The 19,793-nt window shown below is 37.5% G+C and overlaps 1 protein-coding gene across 2 annotated transcripts in view; it reads left to right on the top strand.

The window, feature by feature from the left end:
• Positions 1–19,793, top strand: part of LOC117426421 (iron-sulfur cluster co-chaperone protein HscB-like) — a 47,130-nt gene that overhangs the window by 9,796 nt on the left and 17,541 nt on the right. Inside the window, exon 6 of one of the 2 annotated variants that reach the window (XM_058994350.1) lies at positions 2,305–3,012. The exons of the other annotated variant lie outside the window; for it this stretch is intronic. Coding sequence (XP_058850333.1) covers positions 2,305–2,357 — 53 coding nt within the window. The 3' untranslated portion in view covers positions 2,358–3,012. Of the gene's footprint in view, positions 1–2,304; positions 3,013–19,793 lie in introns of those variants that run through there. 2 annotated transcript variants of the gene reach the window in all.

Genomic DNA, 19,793 nt, shown 5'->3' with positions numbered 1-19,793 from the left:
AACAATTATTGCTCAAAATCTATTTTCTTAAACTGCATGTAACATTCTTTCAAGTATTCGTTCCAAGTCCGTCAATGCTGTGTTAATTGTGGCATGCTGTTGTATGCAATTCATTCATTACAGCAGTACTGACATTGCACTCAAAACAGATGAGCTTCATTTATGCTTTTGTGATTGTAGTTAAAAATAAGCCATACATCTTTAGTGAGTGACTGGGCATAGTAACATTTTAATAAAAGCTAGTTGAGATTGAGTATGCTTAATCTAAAGTGTTGCCTGAATTAATTTGACACAACAGAAAGGAAAAAAAGTTTAGAAAACAACTTGGATCCAATAAAAACACCTGTCAGGAATTAAAGGCAGTTATGAATTGGTACGTTTCCTTCTGTAAGTTTATTAGCATACAGAGCCAATGGAAATTACATTAGTTGCTTTTTAGTGTTATTGCAGACACTAAACTATTTTTCAGACTCATTAAATGCAATGCTTAAAGCAGTACTTGAAACAATGGGCATTACTTTCTGTTTAATTGGTCACTGTGATACTTGATCTGAAGGCAAGCTAATGTTTGTGACGGTTTAGGGTAGTATTGCTATCAGTACACCAGTGATAATTAAGGATTTAAAAATCCTTTTCATGCTTCTTCTGGTTAGCAATTCTCTCGCAAATGCCGTATTGGTCTATTTTCTTTTCCAAGTTTTTTTACTTTGACACAGGCGATGCCTATTCATTATGCTTCATCTCTTCTCTCCTGTCACTTCCTGTGTAACACATAATACAACCCTACCACACACCACATTGTTTATGGGAGGTGGCGGGGGTCCTTTTACCTGAAAATCAGGAAGTGAACTTAGAGCTCTGTGGCAGGACAAAACAGATTCACCCGAGTCAGTCTAGTGTTGTGCTTGCTGTTCTTGCCCATGCAACACATTAACTGCCATTGTCCTCATTAGAGTTTGTAGTTTTTGGAGCATTTTTAACTGGCATCTACCTGTTATTTTACTTTTCTCTTTAACTATATTGTTATGATAACTTACTCTAATTGTATTTACCGCAAAGTCTAAATACAATGCACCAAGTTACAGAACTACAGCTTGTGTGCTGTTTTTTTCAAAGAAAATGTAATTCGGTGCTAATTCGGGGCAGCAGTGTGGAGTAGTGGTTAGGGCTCTGGACTCTTGACCGGAGGGTCGTGGGTTCAATCCCCGGTGGGGACACTGCTGCTGTACCCTTGAGCAAGGTACTTTACCTAGATTGCTCCAGTAAAAACCCAACTGTATAAATGGGTAATTGTATGTAAAAATAATGTGGTATCTTGTAACAATTGTAAGTCGCCCTGGATAAGGGCGTCAGCTAAGAAATAAATAATAATAATAAAAAATAATAATAATGGGTTAATGATTGTGGTGGCACTCAAAGGTTAACGCTCTCAGGTTTACAGTTGTACACCAATCAATTAATACATCCTGGTGTCGCACAGACATCATGAGTTGTGGGGTCAACTTGCCCTCATAAAAGGGTTACTAGCACAAGTTGATCGCCTTTCCACCATGTTGGCATATTGTACAGTGTTCAATTGCAAGGTGTGTCAGTTCTTTACTAACCTCCTCGGTAATGCACTTTGATAGAAGCACATCAAAGTTATTCCCGCTGCATCTCCTCCACTGAAGTTCACCACTTCATTTACCTAATACACTATTCAATACGTGTCAGAGAGACAGACCCATGACTCTTTGCTTGCAGTCTTTACAGCCTTTGGATCTAACAAGATGAAAGGATTTAGTGTTATTGATTGACCCTGAACGTCTTAATTAGGGGGAAATGAAGGCGTGGAAGCCCTCAGGGTGTCAGATGCATGGACTTCATTGTTCAGCCATATCAAACTTGATAAAAAAGGACATGTTCTACAATTGAAATTCTGCTACTGTGTAGGAACTATACCCTGTAAAGGGTCAATTGAAAGAACTGTTAAAAATAAAGACATTTCTCACCATTGCAAGAACTTGAAACTTAAGACAAGAACAGCGGCGATAATGCAAACAGTGAAAAAACACACATCTCACCCGATACATCTACAGGTGCAGAGAATAAAGGTGTTAACCACGACTATAAAGGTGTTCAATTAATATTTTCCATTTCCCCCAAAGAGACCCAGTTAAACTGAACGCAAGAAATGCTAACGAAAGGAAAACGAGACTGAAAACAGCAGAAAGCTATATAAGCTAACAAAAATAACTATTTGTTGCTCTTGTCATATCAAGCTTTTATGCTGTTTTGCTTCGATTAAACTGCTTTGACTTTCAGCTTCTGAGCGAAGCAAACTCTGGTACCTTCCTGACTTAACCACACGCCTCTGAGCTGCATCGACGGCTGTACAGAGACACAGGTGACAGGCTGCATGGACTGGCAACAGAACGAAGCGTGGCAGAGACCGACTGGTGAAACCCGTCTTAAATCAACTGACCTTCTTCAGCAGAACAGGTTAGAATCTACTGGAGCACGAACTGTTTTAGATCCCTCTGGGATTGAAGATTCTACGGACCAAGCACATAGTCTGTGTTACGAGATTCCTTCTGGAACTGAAGATTTCATCGTGGAAGAACAGAACAAGCAGGCTGCTTGCCCAGGCAGTAAGGGATGTTAAGTATGGTCTTTGATCAGCACCTTTACGCATGAAACCTAATTGCTTTCAGTTTATCTATGTTAAAACGAACTAATCTATTTCTGACTTTGTATGACTCCTGATCTTTTTAGTTTCTGTATTCAATAAACTGCTGCTATTCATTAAACCCTTTTGTTGTTTGATTGTATAATTCTTATTCAGTTTGAACTAATCAAATGAAAATTTGCATAAAAGTATAATTAACTTAATGTTCCTACAACTGTAGTAGCAAAATATTTTGAGTGACAGGGCAACGGCATACAGCTGAATGCTGTTGGTAGATCAGCATAGAGCGCATAGCCGCCTTCAGTGTCTTGAACTGATTCTCATGCCAGTGGCTTTCCTATATGTTGCAGTGCAAATTAATCCTTTTTGTTTTTGTTTTTTGTTTTTCAGAATGTAAATAAACTTCATGTATTTGTTTGAAGCATGTGTTGTACTCATTCATTTCAAAGCCAGAGAAAGTGATCACCTGAACCTTCTCTATTCTCTATTCGCCGAATTCAAGATTAATCTTCATCACCACTACTTTATTTTAAATTGGCATTCCGCGAAAGTAAGTAGCCCTAAGTATTCCTTTACAAAAATGAATTACGTTGCTTCTACTTGGCATGATATTAGCTACCATGGATCCATTCTTACTTTGCCTGTGCTTTAAATTACAGCACTTTGAAGAATCTTTAGAACACATACAGAAGGCTTTCCAAAGAAAATCATTTCTAGCTGCTTTTCAGTCCCCGGGCAAGTATTATACCACAAAGATTCATTAAAATGATATGGGGCAATTTTAAATAGAGGCATTACCCTTAAGCTAAATCCAGAAGGTCCATTGATTTGTGCTGACGTCTTACTGACATCTCTCATGTCACCACCAGGGGTCAGCATTATCAATACGCTTTTCCCCCACTTTGAGACATTGGTAATCAGTCGAGTCCAAGTCACAACACCAACACACCTGGCAGTGCCTGGCGCTAACTGTCTTCCTTGTAGTTGCCAGTCAAGCGTCTTTGAACAGATACTGGGTCAGCATACAGTGTGTAACAGGAGTATGTCACACGACTGGACTTGCTTTATTATAGTCACTGACAATGTCAGGGGGCAGTGGCAGAGCTGTAGTGTCCGTATTTTCATCAGGTATATTAGGCTATTGTTTCTGACTCATTCCCAGGCTCAAAGCATAAAAAGCTGCTCCCTGCCTTTTAATTAAAGTTTTGTAAAAAGAAGTTTGATTGAAGTTTTGTTATGCAGTCGGACACGTGTCTGGAGTAGCAGTCCCTGTATGGTTTAAACACACTCAGGCATGCCCTTAGTTACGCTGCAGAACAGCGATGTAATGAATGGTTAATGATCTGCATTACATTCAGTGACGAGGGTGCATAGGGACAGTTTTATCCTGTGAAGCTTGGCAGTGCTATGCAGTAGTGTCTGTCTTTTCTTTCTTCCTAGGGCTGTCTGCATACTAAACAAGCTCCTTGTGTCTGCCAGTATGCTACAGTGCTCTGGTCTGTGGGTCTGACAGATAGCAGGGTATTAATTAGGGTTCAGACCATCTGTCATTAAGGGTCAGAAACAAAATGGTTTATTTAAGACAGAAGAGCAAAACTCTTAACAGCAACAGGAAAGCCTGGCAAATGTGTCCATAACTCAGAACTTCAGTACTACCGAAGTAAACTTTATCAGGTAAACATTTTAAAGGCCATTTGGCCTTTATCTCCCTGCCATGTCATGTTGTTTTGAAGTCGACCTACCCAGTGCAAGGCTACTCAAAGTTTATTGCTCAATGTGTGGCAGGTTCCTCACCGGCCTTTATAATGCTACATTATGAAAATCATCTGAATGCTGGGGAAGTATTTAAAAGGGACTCCTTTTTGCCTGTACTATATAAAGCTTGCTGGACTATATAATGCAAGCTAGCACAGAAGGCATACAGACATGTAGCTATACCATTAAGGTTTTTTAAACTTCTGTTACCCCTCTGTTTTTTCTTTTAAACTGAAGAGGTTTCATTATTTTAACCTGTTTCCATACAGTTCAAAATGTGTCTGTATCTTCTCAGGAGCAATAAAATAATCAATTGATCTTTTAGTGAGGTAAGCAGAGCTGATAAACAGTATGCTTTTGGCTCTGCAGGCGACAGCAAGTTACATGGCTGCTGATAACGAAAGCAAGGTGCTTACAGCACGTAACCAAGCTATAAAATGGTATTTTGTAAAATAACGCAAACCAATCTAAAAGGAAAGAGAAAGCTGTTCTTCCGATATGCATGCTGCATTCCCACCTTGCACTGCCTATGTTTGTAGCCAAGTGACAGGTTTCAGCAGGCTCCATCCTTTTATCTGTTAACGGCAATTTCATGAAAGTGCACTTTGCAAAGCACAGGTGGTCCTAATATATTATTTAATTATGTAGCTCATGAATAAAAACCAAAGCAATTTCTCCTATCAGTGCATACTGGACATTCCAGTGTGAGGAATGTCACCTCCGAATAAAACCTCTACATTAACCCTGTATATGCTGCACACAGTCCTGCCTTTATTAAAAACCTCTTAGATCACAGGGCAAACGGTCTCTAAAAACTGCTTTAACATGCACTATTACTTGGATTGGCTTTCTCTTTAGATAAAATCTTAAAGATATATCGTTGTGGTCACTACAGAATGGGGGTCTTTTCAATCATATTTTAGTGAATTGTCACAGGCACATCAAACTGGCTGTTAGTGTATTAATACCACATAAACACCAACACTCTCAAGTAATCTTATGTCACATTAATCCAAGCTATCTTTCATTCAAACTGTGATTCTGCACACCTACATCTCTATGCCCTTCTTCTTCTTCTTCTTCTTCTTCTTCTTCTTCTTCTTCTTCTTCTTCTTCTTCTTTGCTGTTTGATGAATAATGTGGTCTGTGGCATTTCACACAGAATGGATCCAGAATGCAACCCTTTTTAACAAAAACTGCAGCATTTAGATCTGCCAGTGTTAAGATTATTATGTGCTGTAGCATTTGAGATTAGATCAGAATCAAATGAGTTTTTGCTGCAGTTGAAGGTGAAGACATTCAGCATCCATTTGGGTACCTCTGGCCGTGAATTAATTGAAGCAGTCATGCATCAGCAATTTAATTGGTTTATATCATTCGGATTTTGCAAAGCACTGAAATGAATAACTTATGCCGAAATGGTGTGCAATCCTGATATGGAAGATATTGAGTACAAGTATTGTAATTGAATATAAGATGTTAGCTTTATAACAGGTGTGCACTTCTGTGTTTTAAAATATATTTGCATTGCCAAACCACTTTTTATTCCGGTCGCTATCTGTCGTGGTTTTACAAACTATTTCAAATAAAATAGCAGTCATTCGTGGTTAGATGTGGCTTGCTCTGTAAAGTGCTTACATGTAAATCCCAGCGGATTTCAAACAAAGTACGAAACATCTGCAGCATAACAGAAATCACCTGTTAGTAGCTGCTGCAGTGAAGCCAGGCAGGCTGCCAGGGAGGAGCTGAAAGCACGGCTGTTTCATTAGGGTCAGAAGATTTAAGAATCAGTATGTTCAGAAATACCACGCTTCATTTCACCCTAAACCTGACACATCTATCTGCAACAAAAGGCTGCAGCAGTGCACTTAAACAGAACTATATGGAGTAAAGGAAAGATTAAACTCACTTGTTTTTTTGAAAAAAAAAAAACTGTAGGGAAAGATATTCCTAATATTAAAAAAGAAACTTTATTTCCAACATTGCACACAAGTGAATACACATTTACATACTGTACACAACTTCATGAGTGGTGTGATTATTATTATTAGTTGTTTATTTAGCAGACGCCTTTATCCAAGGCGACTTACAGAGACTAGGGTGTGTGAACTATGCATCAGCTGCAGAGGCACTTACAATTACATCTCACCCGAAAGACGGAGCACAAGGAGGTTAAGTGACTTGCTCAGGGTCACACAATGAGTCATTGGCTGAGGTGGGATTTGAACTGGGGATCTCCTGGTTACAAGGCCTTTGCTTAAACCACTGGACCACATAGCCTCCTAATGACTCTCAGAAGCTAATAAATATATAGGAGTTGGGAATTGGAAGAAATATGTAATAGCCTCATCACTAGGCAGTCAGCAGTTAAAAAAAAGACAAGGTTTACAGCAAATACTTTACATTAGGAGATTTACATTATCATAACCGATAATTTCAGAAAAGCGCGGCACAAAGCTCTGGATCTTAACATTACCGCATGATTTATTATCTCGCTGACCTTTGATGTTATATGAGGCTATGGAAGTATGAACTAAAACGCAGCATGATTTCTTGTGGCTTCTTGACAGTGAAAGATTCCTTAGATGAGAGAACTGCTCCCCAGGTTTCCATTCGAAATGAGTTGCTCCTGAACGAAAGCCTTGCTGGGGGAACTCGAATTTGAACTGAAATCAGCCAGCGCTAAGGAGAAACCAAGGACACTTCGGTTTGGCAGGGATATCCCTCTGACTGAAAACTGTTTATCAATTGAAAACTTTTCAAAATCAGACTTTCCATGCTTTATATTTGGGCTACTGTAGCAAAACGTGGTTAGCTGTCACTGTGTGACCTTTCACCCCTTCGCTTCTACGTTGTTGCTGCTCCCAGCATTCCATTGCCTGGATTCATTCCTGTCTTGAATCAGAGACAGAGGAAATGTACAATTTAAGTGGGGAGCTAGAACATTTGTCTGTGCCAGTTAGTTAGTTTAATTAGTCCTTTTAAGGACCGGAATGTTAGAACTATAAATAGAAAACTTGGCAACTCTCATTAATTCATAGAAAATAATATATGCTATGGGCTGACCAGGATAATTGAATTCTCTACCAGAATCCTTAAGATCCACCTTAACACTTCATCTGAGAACAGTTTTTACTACAAACTTTAGGAAGCTTAAAGATTAAAAAAAACCCAGCCTGGGTCCTTAATGGCGTCAAACATTTAAACAAGAATAGGACTCTTTCAAGGTGGTTTTATTTGACGACCAACTAAAATAAAATGTATGATTGTGTCAGATAATTCACATAGGCCGAGCACATTCTCACACAGAGCACCTGATTCAGTTCACAGTATGATTTCTCACTTTCTCAAGAAAGGCAAGTATAAAGTCTGATGTGTTTCTGCTCATTATCTCAGCTCCCATCTGCAGTGACTCCTGTTGCCAAAGTGAGCACTGAGAGACTGCTAGTGATCTTGATCTTGTATGCCTAGTGTGCCTATATATATATATATATATATATATATATATATATATATATATATATATATATATATATATATCTATATATATATATATCTATATATATATATCTATATATATATATATCTATATCTATATCTATATCTATATCTATCTATCTATCTATCTATCTATATATATATATATATATATAGTGCAGATCAAACAAAGTTTAAAAACAATCACCACCCATAACTACCATTAGGTGGTGCTAAAGATTCAGGGAAAAAACACATGAAATTACCAAAGCAGCCAGCAAATTAATTACTGTACTTAAATACTGTATTTCACAACATGTCTTTCATATAATTATAGGCTAAATGAACACAACTAATAGCATAAAGTTATAGCAAGATTTAGTCAGGGAAAATTAACACCTTGCCTTTTGCTGTGACATTAGCGACAATTATAGTTTTATTATATATTGGACTCTGGGCAGCAAAGGGTTAAAACATTATTGGTTGTTTTAGAGGCGATAGCTTTGTTTCGTGACAAAAACAAAAACAAACTCTGTTAGTTATATTTTGCCCTTGTAAAAATAGCTTCAGATTCAACAGAATCCACCTAGAATGTAAAACAGTTCATTTGTGCTCATTAATTGTCTTATGCGTAAGCATACAATGACAAGAAATCAGGAGAAACAGGGCTGTGCTGGTCACTCGGAGGGCTGGTGATGTACAGTATTGTCATACACAGACACAGTGCAGATGCTCCCCGAATGCACATTTAAAATAATTATTTCACACTTCAGCATTTTGACAAGCAGTAATTCAGACACAGGAAACCTTAAGAAACCTCAATAGACCTGGGATTGCTAAAAGAAGGAAGGAGGAAGGATTTACCGGTACTGTGAGCATCTCACAGAACAGAAATACATAATTAAGAATACCCTTATTAAAGTATTTTGCAGTTTCCCATACTTTTCCCATGGTTTACCCTGGTTTGCCATGCTTTTTAATATGCTTTACCATTCCTCCATATAATTTACAATGCTTGATGCTTTACCATGTTTTCACTATGCTTTATAACATTGCTATTAATACCTGAAACATGCAAACTGTACATTTGAAAAATATTGAGTCAGCATACTATATTTATAATAAAAAAAATAGATTTCTTACTCTTAAAATGTACCCGACTGAGGTTTCTAAGGGTGGGTAGACAGGCAGGATATTCATTGAAAAATGCTGAATTAAAATAGGACTATATGGGTTACACCAATCCAAGCCCTCTGTCTGAGGAATGAAAATCTGGCAATTTGTAAATAGACATCAGCTCCATTTTGCATCTTATCTCACGATCAGGGTGGCAGCACCTGGATTCATGCAAATGGAGTATTTACACAGGTAGGATTCGAATTGAGCCTTGTATTTACCCAAACCTCCAGCCGCCTAATTCTGTGCCTCAGTCTAGAAGCCGATAGAGAAGCAAGACACACTACTGTTTCACATTCACCCAGCTGCTGGGTACATTTCTGTGGCTCAGCCCCTCACTGTAGCAGGTTGTTGGCTATGCAGCCTAACGATTCTGAACGCATACAAGTCCCAGGCGTATGCTTTCTAAACTGTAATCAACTACAGTCTTGCTGCTGTGTGCCTGAGGAGGGGGGTCTATAAGAGGAAAAGAACTCTAATTGGCAACCAAGCCAAGGCAGTTTTAAAGGGCAGCTTTCATTTGTTGGTCTGTTGGCTGGACACGGTATATCTGACCGTGAATCTGTCAGGGTAATGGTTTTGACATTTCAGAGGAGTTTAATGTTTGTTTTGTCAAGATTGTTCCTTAACGGTACTGAATGGTGAAGAACCAGCACTTGTCTCACACCGCAATGCAAACAGTAGCTCTCAGCAGACAACCCAATGTTTGACCTGCCGAATCTGCTCATACTAGATGAATACTAGATCTATTGTTGCATTTTAACAGTGTCAGGATTTTACTGTCTGTCCAATAGTGCCACCTACCCCATAACCCCTTCTTTTACCTGGCATGTTGGCTCTCTCTGCAAAAACATTGTGCTTTTTATTTACATCAGTTGCTGCTGGAAAACTTTGAAATGAGTGCTTTATTTTGTTTTTCAAAGATGCACATTAAATAAAAAGAGATTCGGTAGCTTGCTTTCAAAATGATTCCTGTGTGCTTTAGTGAATGGATTAAATTGTGCCCAAGAGCAACATGTGTCCAATTTAAGAATACCCAACCTGAAATTGCAATAGAAAATGTAAGAAAAATGCACACAGCATGAAATTTATATTTCCGTGTCGCAGAAGTGTTTTTTCATGCTTGATGTAATTCTTGCATTTTCAGTAAGAACACACTTGTCCCAAAGGATTATTCACTTTTACCTTGATGTACACCAGTTGTGGTCTGAAGCCTGCTTAATTATGTCTGTTCTGAATTAAACTCTTCATGCACACGTTATCTTGTTTAATAACTCATTAACATGGGTTTAAGTAGAAGCTTAATTAGGCTATTTATAAAGGATGCCATGAGTTTGCTTTCCATCCAATTACCAAGACTCGATTGCCTGCATTCACAGGACATGTAAAATATTCAATGTCTGTAGTGAAAGAGTTAGTCACTTGGCAGGCAAGCTGTGATTGTAAATGTATTGGGAAATTCACTGTTAAAAATCAGTAATGACATCACAAACGACGTTGAAAAATATTTCTAGTTTAATTTTTTTGTATTATTGTTTTTTTAATCCGCATATCATTTGGGAATCTCATTCGTTCAAATCCATTGACAGTTTAAAATGTCTAAATTACTGTACGGTGCATTGCTCAGCAGCTGCAGACCTATGGCAATTATTTATCAGAATTCAGCTATTTAATGTAGGTTTAAACATGCTTTCCTTACCATATGTTTTACTTGTTGTATACAAAACAATTTGGGGCTTGTTGATTATTTGGCCACCCTTAGGTCTAACAACAATGTTCCTGGAGTATCCTATATGATTAATATGTAACTAATGCCATATCCTGTATGTTTCGTGTCTAATTGCAAGTTCAACCAGCCTACAGAGTGGGGACGCTTTTTTCTTTTCACACCCTTTATTCAGAGTCGGTGATGCTAGAAAGCATACTGAAAAACAATCACCAAATACAGAAGCTGATATTCTATATCTGAGACCTTTGAGGAGTTTAATTTAAAGGTCTCATTAATATGAGGTGGTTTCATTGGACCTCTGATGGGTCCAATGAAAGGGGTGGGGGATGTTCATGCTATAAGTGGAATACTAATCATGTACTGTGGGGAGGTGACACTGCTCCTGAACTACAACAAGCACCAATTTGCACAAATCTCCCAGAGAGGAACAGGACAAAAGCCACCCATATTATTTTACGCAAATATTTATTTTGAAACAACGGTATTCAAATTCTAGTAAGAGAATGTCCTAACATCGCGGCTGGGGAGTAACATGAACCAGTCTGATGACATCAGTAAAGAAAGGGTCCATGCAATGTTCAACCAAATTATTGGATTTAACCTTGCTTAGCTGGCCCACTGGCGGCACCATATTGGACAAACGCAGACTGCACTTTCAAAGAGGTAAAGTTTGTAGTCAATTGGTCAGTCCTTAGTTTTAATATTTCAGTATGGCCCGTGTGGTTTGTTCAGTAATGTTGGCGATGAGATCTATTACTAAGCTCAGGAAAAGAATGATTTTGATGGGTATACAGTAATAAAACACATAACAGCACACGCATACCATTACATTTGATTTGAAGAACTTTGTCCCTTAACCTCCTACACATGCCACGCTGTATATCTTACAGCAACACGAACTTGGCAGCATGGCTTTTCAGTCTTTCAACAGTGCCAGCCCGTTGGAGAGTCTGTGATATTGCCTATTTGCTGTGCTGTGATGGAAATGAAATCAGCACATTGGCAGAGAGCTGTGAAATGCTTGATTCAGCATCCATATCTTTGCTCTCTACAGCAATGCTTTCATTTTTATTCTTGTCAACCCGTATCTTGAAAATACACTGTAACCTTTTAGAAACGAAAGAAACTGATGCCTGACCTTTTGTTTAGGTTCAAGCTCGTGAACAGGCTGTGGGTTATTGATATTCAGCAGCACCACGTTTCACCTATATCACTTATAGACCTATGTAGAACCTAATAGAACTGCTTCACAGACGTAACCCTTTGACTTTACACAATCCCTCTCATTCATTTGAAATGGCAATGGAGGTATCGTGTCCATTGATTAGGCTGCGTATTTGTGACAGAGTGATTGGAAAATAAAATGGCATGTGACCCTTGAAAATATCCCCATCCACACTGTCGTTTGCAGTTTCCAGAATGCTGCTTGGTTATCTAAAATCAGATCATTTCATATATCTAGTTAATTAATGTTCAAGTAAACAATACTTTACTATGAAACGGCCCTTTACAATACTGAACAGTGTGTTAAGTACTGTAGTAATTAATATATTTCTCCCATGGCTGAAATCATTCTTTATTTCAGTATCTTTCACCCAACATCCCTGACAACATTCAAGTCATCCCTCTGATGTTCTTAGTTGATTTCAATATACTCTGAGTATATGATCTATATTCCTTAGTCTTAAACTTGGGGCGCTAATAACTGTAAGTAGTCAGCCATACAATACATAACTCAATTAGCTGTTATGGATGCCAGAATTGATTCAGAATTGATTTGATACGCTGTGTGATTCACAGTTGACAGCTACTACATGCTGAGAAACTGCAGTTAAACATTATGGAGATGACCCTATTTGAATCCGTAGTGAAAAATGACTGTAAGGTTCGCCGAGCAATCTTATATTTATGCACTTCTTCCACACGCTCTTGATAACGCTGTGTGGGGGGGAACTAATTGACTGCCGTTGAAATCTGAGATGTATTCTCTCTATATAAAACACTTGTGTACACTGTTCACTTCTTGGACCCCGTTCTTTGCTTTGTTCATACAAGCGTTAATAAAACCTATTTGATCTGCTTGCCAATAGAGTTAAATCGGCTTTCTCAAATGGTCCAATCAAAGCCACAAAAACCCATGCAATGGTTTTCTAGGCCACTGCATTCCAACCCTAGAATTCAATTTCAGTGTTCCAATTTGTGACACTAAATTCAGCTCCGAATCTCTCTCAGTGCACGCTAATCCAACAAACACCTGATTGCATGTTAAAGCACATGCTCAGAGATCTTCGACCCTGGCTTCATCTTAGCATCCCAGATAACCTTGCAGCTCATAGAAAGTGTTTCACACATTAGCTGTTTACATTTGTTTGCCTTTGTCTTGCAGTGTTTCCGTGAGCTTCTCGCCCAAGTGGTCTGCAGTCACAATTCCTACTTACGTGTATAACTAGCCCTCAAAACCAGCTAGTTTGCAGTTACTTACTTGTAATGCTTTGCAATCATTCTGAGTTAAGTTTGACTTCAGGAGATGCTTTTCAGTTCTAGTTCCATGCCATAGACAGCTGTAATATTGGAAAGTGTCATTTTAAGACATTTCATCTTAAACAAAAAATAATGATCTGTTACAGCAGTTCTATCCTCTCCGGAAACAAAAAAAAAAATCTTTAACGAAAAAAGAAGCTTGATGTAATAAAGATGAAATGCACTATCTAGTGCAGACACCATTCCTATTCAGTTAGCACATCGCAGGGTACCTGGAGAGATTTATAGACATGTTTGATAGACAGAGGGTAAGCTTGTACGGATAAAGTGAAATTGTGTTCTACACGGTCACCTAGCAGCATGTAAAGTTACCCAGCTCCCTGTTGCTTTACATGCATGACCAGTGGTGTCTCTCTAAATCTGTGTGGTGCTATTGGGTACACCCAGGTGGGGGCAATCAAATCCATACCCCCTGCCTATTTACCCTCAGCTAAACTAAGTGGGTTAAATCAGTCAAGTTGTGTTAAGTCTAATGTGAAAATATCATTGCCGCCTTATAAAACATGGTGTATTTTTCCCAGAGTCGTCCTAATTATTCTTAATTCAAAACTGCCCATGGGAATAGCTTCATTTTCCTTACCTTTTGGTATTTATTGTTAACGTTGTGCTCCGAAGCCTTAATATACAGACTAACCTCAGTGAGGAAGGGCAAGCATTCAGCATTCGTTTCAAATATACAGCAATAAAAACAAATTTGACAACGTGGTGTGTTCTCTTTTTAGCCCTTCAACATTAAATAAAGGGAGAGGAATACTGTGTATAATATATGGCAATTGAACTATCACACTCTGTATGAAGCTGCTACTGGACTAAGATGTCTAATAAGGAATTAGTCAACATATTGTGTTCATCTAAATACAATTATAAATATTTATTCATTCAATATATTCTATTGCATAAGAAAGACGGTTCATGACCTCTAGGGGTTACATATGTTAGAACCTGTATTATCAGTGGAAGCTTAAAAACAAATCATTACCTTTTTTGATTGGTGAAAAACAGCGCTGTAAGTGAATTTATAAAACTGACTGGAGCGTGGGTTTGTGTTTGGATCATCCCCGGCAATGCCTTGAGGTTCAGTGTATATTGCCTGTCCTCTCTTGTAATGGAAAATATTTCATGCATTATAACATCGTTTTAGACAGCCTTTACTGCAGCATACCCCCAAATTGAATTACTTCAGTGTGAATAGGGAGAATAAGAGACGTTAAATAATAATCTGTAGAGAGAGAGAGAGAGAGAGAGAGAGAGAGAGAGAGAAGAGAGAGAGAGATGGAAAACAATTATAGATGTGTGTATCAAAATCACTAGCGCAAGGAGATTCAAAATGCCAAAAACTTTTTTGGTAATTAAAAAGTCGCTAATTATAAAGTAATAAACTGTGACAACATGCATTGTTCGGCATTGCTAATCGGTCTTTGTTAATCGTCGTATCAGTGTTGATAATGTAAGGTGCATGGCATTTGTAATTACACACAGGGAAAGGTGATGTTTTGGGTAATGCAAAATCTGTTTCTACAACATGCATTTCGTTATGGAAGGGCTGGTTCAGATTACAGGACAGTTCGGATTACAGAGAGACATGCGTGAGGAATACAAGACTAGGGAAGCTATGCTATAGAGTAACACTTTACATGAAGTGTCTCAAATTACTGTGTATTGACATAGCAGTTACTTAGTAAATGCATGTGTACTTACACATAAGTACAATGTTATTATGCATAGTTACAATGTACTTAATGTGTAAATCTTTTTGTACCATATAACCCTAACCCCATCCCTAACCTTAATCCTAACTCTAAACCTAACCCTTTTCTGACACAATTGTGCACTTGTGTATCAAACTGGCAGTGGGTATCAAATTATTGTCACTCTAATTTAAATACAGCCAATTATCTAGGCACATCTCCTATTATGCGCAAAGACCAAATTCCCTATTATTCCTAAACCTACCGCTGGATAACAAACTCTAAATAACCCCAGATTTAAAATTCTACAGAACAGAATCTGAGAAGCAGTGGAAATGAAGGATAAATATACTGTACATGCAAAAGAATCACACTGCACAATATGCGTCTGATTTCAAACAGAGTATTGGAAGATAATGTATTCTTGCTTATTTATCTACACGAAGGTATATCAAGTAACTTTAATTAGGAAACACGGATGAATTTTAGAATGGCTTCTTCAAACACAGTGGCACAAATTATCCGCGGGATAAAAAATATACTTGTTAGAACAAGTCTTGCACTATACCGGGTACCCTGGAGATGCCCTCAATTGCCAGCATATCATTATCAGCACGAGCTGAATCTAGCTCACGATGACTGTACACTATGTGAGGGTTTTACATTCTTTCCATTGTCTGACAGGATGCTGCAGAACTGTTAATTATTAATGTAAAGCCTTATAGCCAACACTGCAATGTAAGCAGGGCATGCAAAGCCATGGCCAAAAGTTTTGCATCACCTAGAATTATATATATGGACATAATTTAAATATTTTATTTAACATCATGTAATCACAGAAACTACAAAATGATATTGCAGAAGTCTACCGGAAACCATAATAGTAGTATAGTATTTTATGTTAGATTTTAAAATATCAAATTTTTCAGTTTTTGTCAGTTTTTATGTTAAGTATAGAGATACATTGCCAAAGGTGAATTTACATAGTTTGGGTTAGACTTGTGCTGTTACTGCTGAATAAATGAATGGATAACTGTGGTCTGACTAGCTGAACCAACCTTGCATGTAGAAAGTTCTACTAAAAAAAGAATTGCTTTTGAATACTTAAATCAACCTCAGTGTATTCTTTATTCATTTCATAAAATACAATTCATGCAACTTTAATTCAGAGTGTTTTCTAAATTTAATCTAAGGTCAAAATAAACTCCAAATCCTCTAAAAAAAAAAAAAGCTTGATCAAAAGTTTCTTTCTCCAGGGCCCATGTAATAACAAGGATGTTCCTTCAAGTTCCCTCTATGCTGAGGGATATTGCTTCCAGTAATACATGTCTTTCTATGGCAATCCTTTATCTGAGTTACTGTCGTTGTGAGAGTGGAGGGACTGAGCAGCTGGATAGTGGAGATTAATAACCCTTCCTGAATAAGGCCTTATCAGATGAGAAACATCACACAGGATGTTAGAGGTTGTTATAAATAACGTCTGGGACGCGTGGCCCTATTCACAAAGCTTTTACTCATCACGTGGTGAATGAATGATTTTTCAGTGACTATTTTTGTGAATACAGTTAAGCTTGTTATTCATGAACTGTTACCAGACTGTGGCTAAAGAAGTTAAAAACAGGATTTTGTGAAAGTTTGTTCTAAACTTCAAATTAACATTAGAACATCAAAAGTCCTCCAGATTGAATTGATATAATGCGTACATGTATAAGGTTGCACTTTATATTAAGTGTCTCTAACTACTTTGTATTTCATAGTTGTTTAGTAAATGCATGTGTACTTACACACTATGACAATGTTATTATGCATAGTTACAAAGTATTTAATGTGTACATCTTTTTACACAATATGCAAATACACAATTCCCTCAGAAAAGGGTCTGGGTTGTATCGTGCAAAAGAGATTGAAAGAGTTACCGTATATAAAATGCATTACAGACATGCAGAGAGACCTCATAATCCCGGACTACATTCATCTATAGGATACATGTTTGTAAAGAAGTGCATAGTATGATGAGCAGCATGACCTGACAATAACAACATGTGTATTAAATCAGCCGTGGACTGGAGTAAACCTAAAATGCAATCCAAAAGCTCTGTAGGAGACCACAGTGTGATGAAACTGTTCACTGTGTAGAGTCAGACAGATGGAGAGGGTCCACATTTTGAACGAGGTCCCTGAGAAAACATACACATGAATATACTGTAGGTTGTTTTGTCATGGAGGTAAATAATCCAAGGTAAACCAGAAGAATGTGTCAAGCATTTCAGAATCTCTTTTTCAATCAGCTCTGTTCTTTTCTTCATGGCTTATGTTAGCAGCTTTCATCATGTGCTGTTTGGAGTTTTGTGAAACCACCCATCCTGAGCCACGACGTGATAATGAGGCTATTTTGAAGCAAAGGTTGGTTTAATGACAGTGCTAAGAATTGTGAGTCTGGTTAATTTGTCACACGTTACCTAGGGAACGCAGAAGCATTTTCTAACACAGTTTGGAATGTGCTGTGGCCAGGTGTTGAATAGGAAATGATGAGTGTGATCTCTCCAAGCATATCATAGACTCACACCAATGATTTATTTATTGAGTCAGAGCTTCTCAAACATCCACTAACCCAGGCTTTCCCAGTCCTTGTTCTGGGGACCAAGTGTGTCTTCTGATTTTCATTCCAACCGAGTTCTCAATTACTTAATTGAACTAATAATGTTATTAATTAGACCTTTTTAATTGCTCTCAGCTCCTAAAAAGTTGCTTATAAAATCGTATAGGTAACTTGAAATCTCCAACTGTTTTAAAGCTGAAAACAATTAAAAAAGGTCTAATTAAGCTAATGAATAGTTCAATTAAGGGTTCAATTAAGTAATTGAGATCTCAGTTGATACCTTAAAGCCTTCAATGAATGCCATTATTCATATCATTTTGGGAAGCTAAATCTAGGGTGAGAGTTTCCCGGGCCACAATAGAGCATAGAAAGGTGTCAGTTTTTATTTTGTTGAATAGATTTTAGAGAATTGAAGAAGCAAGGGTACTGGAGTCAGGGCTCTTTATTTAGTTATCTGAAACAAGATAATATAAAACATTAACATTTTGTACCTTTTAAATAATGAATAAATAATTCTGTGCCGTAGTCTTCCCAAGCCAGCTCTTAGGCGAGTTCTGTGATGCATATATTACCCTGAAGCAGATCCATTAGGATGTTCTAGCCACCAGAAAAGGAAAAGCAGCTCAAGAGAAGTTAGATCTGCGAGGCCTAACACACAGCTACAGAGCTTTTTAAAGAACAACACACTAAAACATGTTTAAGGTCCGTGGCTTTCAGACACCACACTAATTTACTGTTGTACCTAATTAGGAGTGACAGCAGCTGAAGCCCATTAAGGACATCCTCCGCGGATTAACTGGTAGTGTGTGTTTGAAAACACATTGCTAGAGTACTGTACTTTCTAAATGAATTCAAATTATCCCAGTAAGAGGGTAGATTTTTTTTAAATATATATATATATATATATATATATATATATATATATATATATATATGTATGCGTATGTGTGTGTGTGTGTGTGTTTTATAGCATCCCTTGCCAATTTGTGGGTTGCCTGTTATCAAAAACACTTCACAAAATCTTTTACTCTATAATCCAATCATTCTGAAAAAAAATATATACCTGTTAATGTTAGAAATAAACAAACTAGGAATACCTGGGCATTGAATTATATTCATCAGTGTTCATATAAAGTTGTGTAACTTCAGTGGGTGCTTTATGACATTGCGGAGTAAACCTTTTGTTGAATTTCCTCCTGGGTTTGTAATCTACATCCCTAACTGGATCTGCTGCTGGGCGTGGTTGTTGATACTGGTTGCTTGTGGACCAGTTGAAATGTTTCAGATGGTAGGGACCTTACAAAAGTGTTGTTGGTTAACTGCGGATTTTAAAAGAATTTTGCTGAACATGCTAGGCTATCTGTGAGGCTGATACTAAAAGAAGCTAGTAGAAACAAATGTTTTTACTAGAATCTTTTTCTCAATGTCTTCAGCAGTGATATTTTAGGTCATGTTCCTATACCACAGGTTTGGTGAAAAAGTGTGAAAAACACCCATTTAAATGAACATCTTGTATAAATATATTTCTATGTTAAATGTTACATTTTTAAAATGTTTTCTGTTGTTGTATCCAATACAAAATGAAATTAATTAAACCTGATTAATTTTAATTAATTAATTAAATTAAGATTTAGATTGATTGCTGTGCTTTTCACTTTGGATCTGTTTATTATTTTAAAAACTCCTGAATGATGTTCAGGTATAGGTATTTAATCTTTTTTTTTTTTATATGTTTTTAGGCTAGTATTCCGGGAACAACGTTTCATGAAATAAATACAGAAGGTGCATTAAAAACCACAATAACATCTACGATCTGTTAATAAATAAATAATTAGTACATTTCTTCCCCTAGGATAAGTGAAACAGACAATAAACTTTTACCCAGAAGTGGTTCCTCGTGTTGCTTTCAGCTATTTACAGTTCACTGCAAAAGGACCAGTGATTACAGACGCTCACTGATTCCATAGGCAGGTCTTCATAGCCAAGCCATAATAGGAAAGAAGGGTTAACTGTCCGTTTCTAGTCTTGCACAGCTCACCGTAGCCTCCTACAGTTCGTTGGTGTTCAGGTTATGGACAATGTCGTGGGGTTCCTAGCAGAGTCCCTGCGTTACTCCCTGTGCTCTTTGTTCTGTTTGATTCAGTTTGATTCATTACCTGC

Source organism: Acipenser ruthenus, chromosome 21, assembly GCF_902713425.1.
Source record: "Acipenser ruthenus chromosome 21, fAciRut3.2 maternal haplotype, whole genome shotgun sequence".
NCBI classification, from domain to species: Eukaryota; Metazoa; Chordata; class Actinopteri; order Acipenseriformes; family Acipenseridae; genus Acipenser; species Acipenser ruthenus.
Note: the sequence above shows the minus strand (reverse complement) of the source record. Positions and strands in the feature narration are given on the sequence as shown.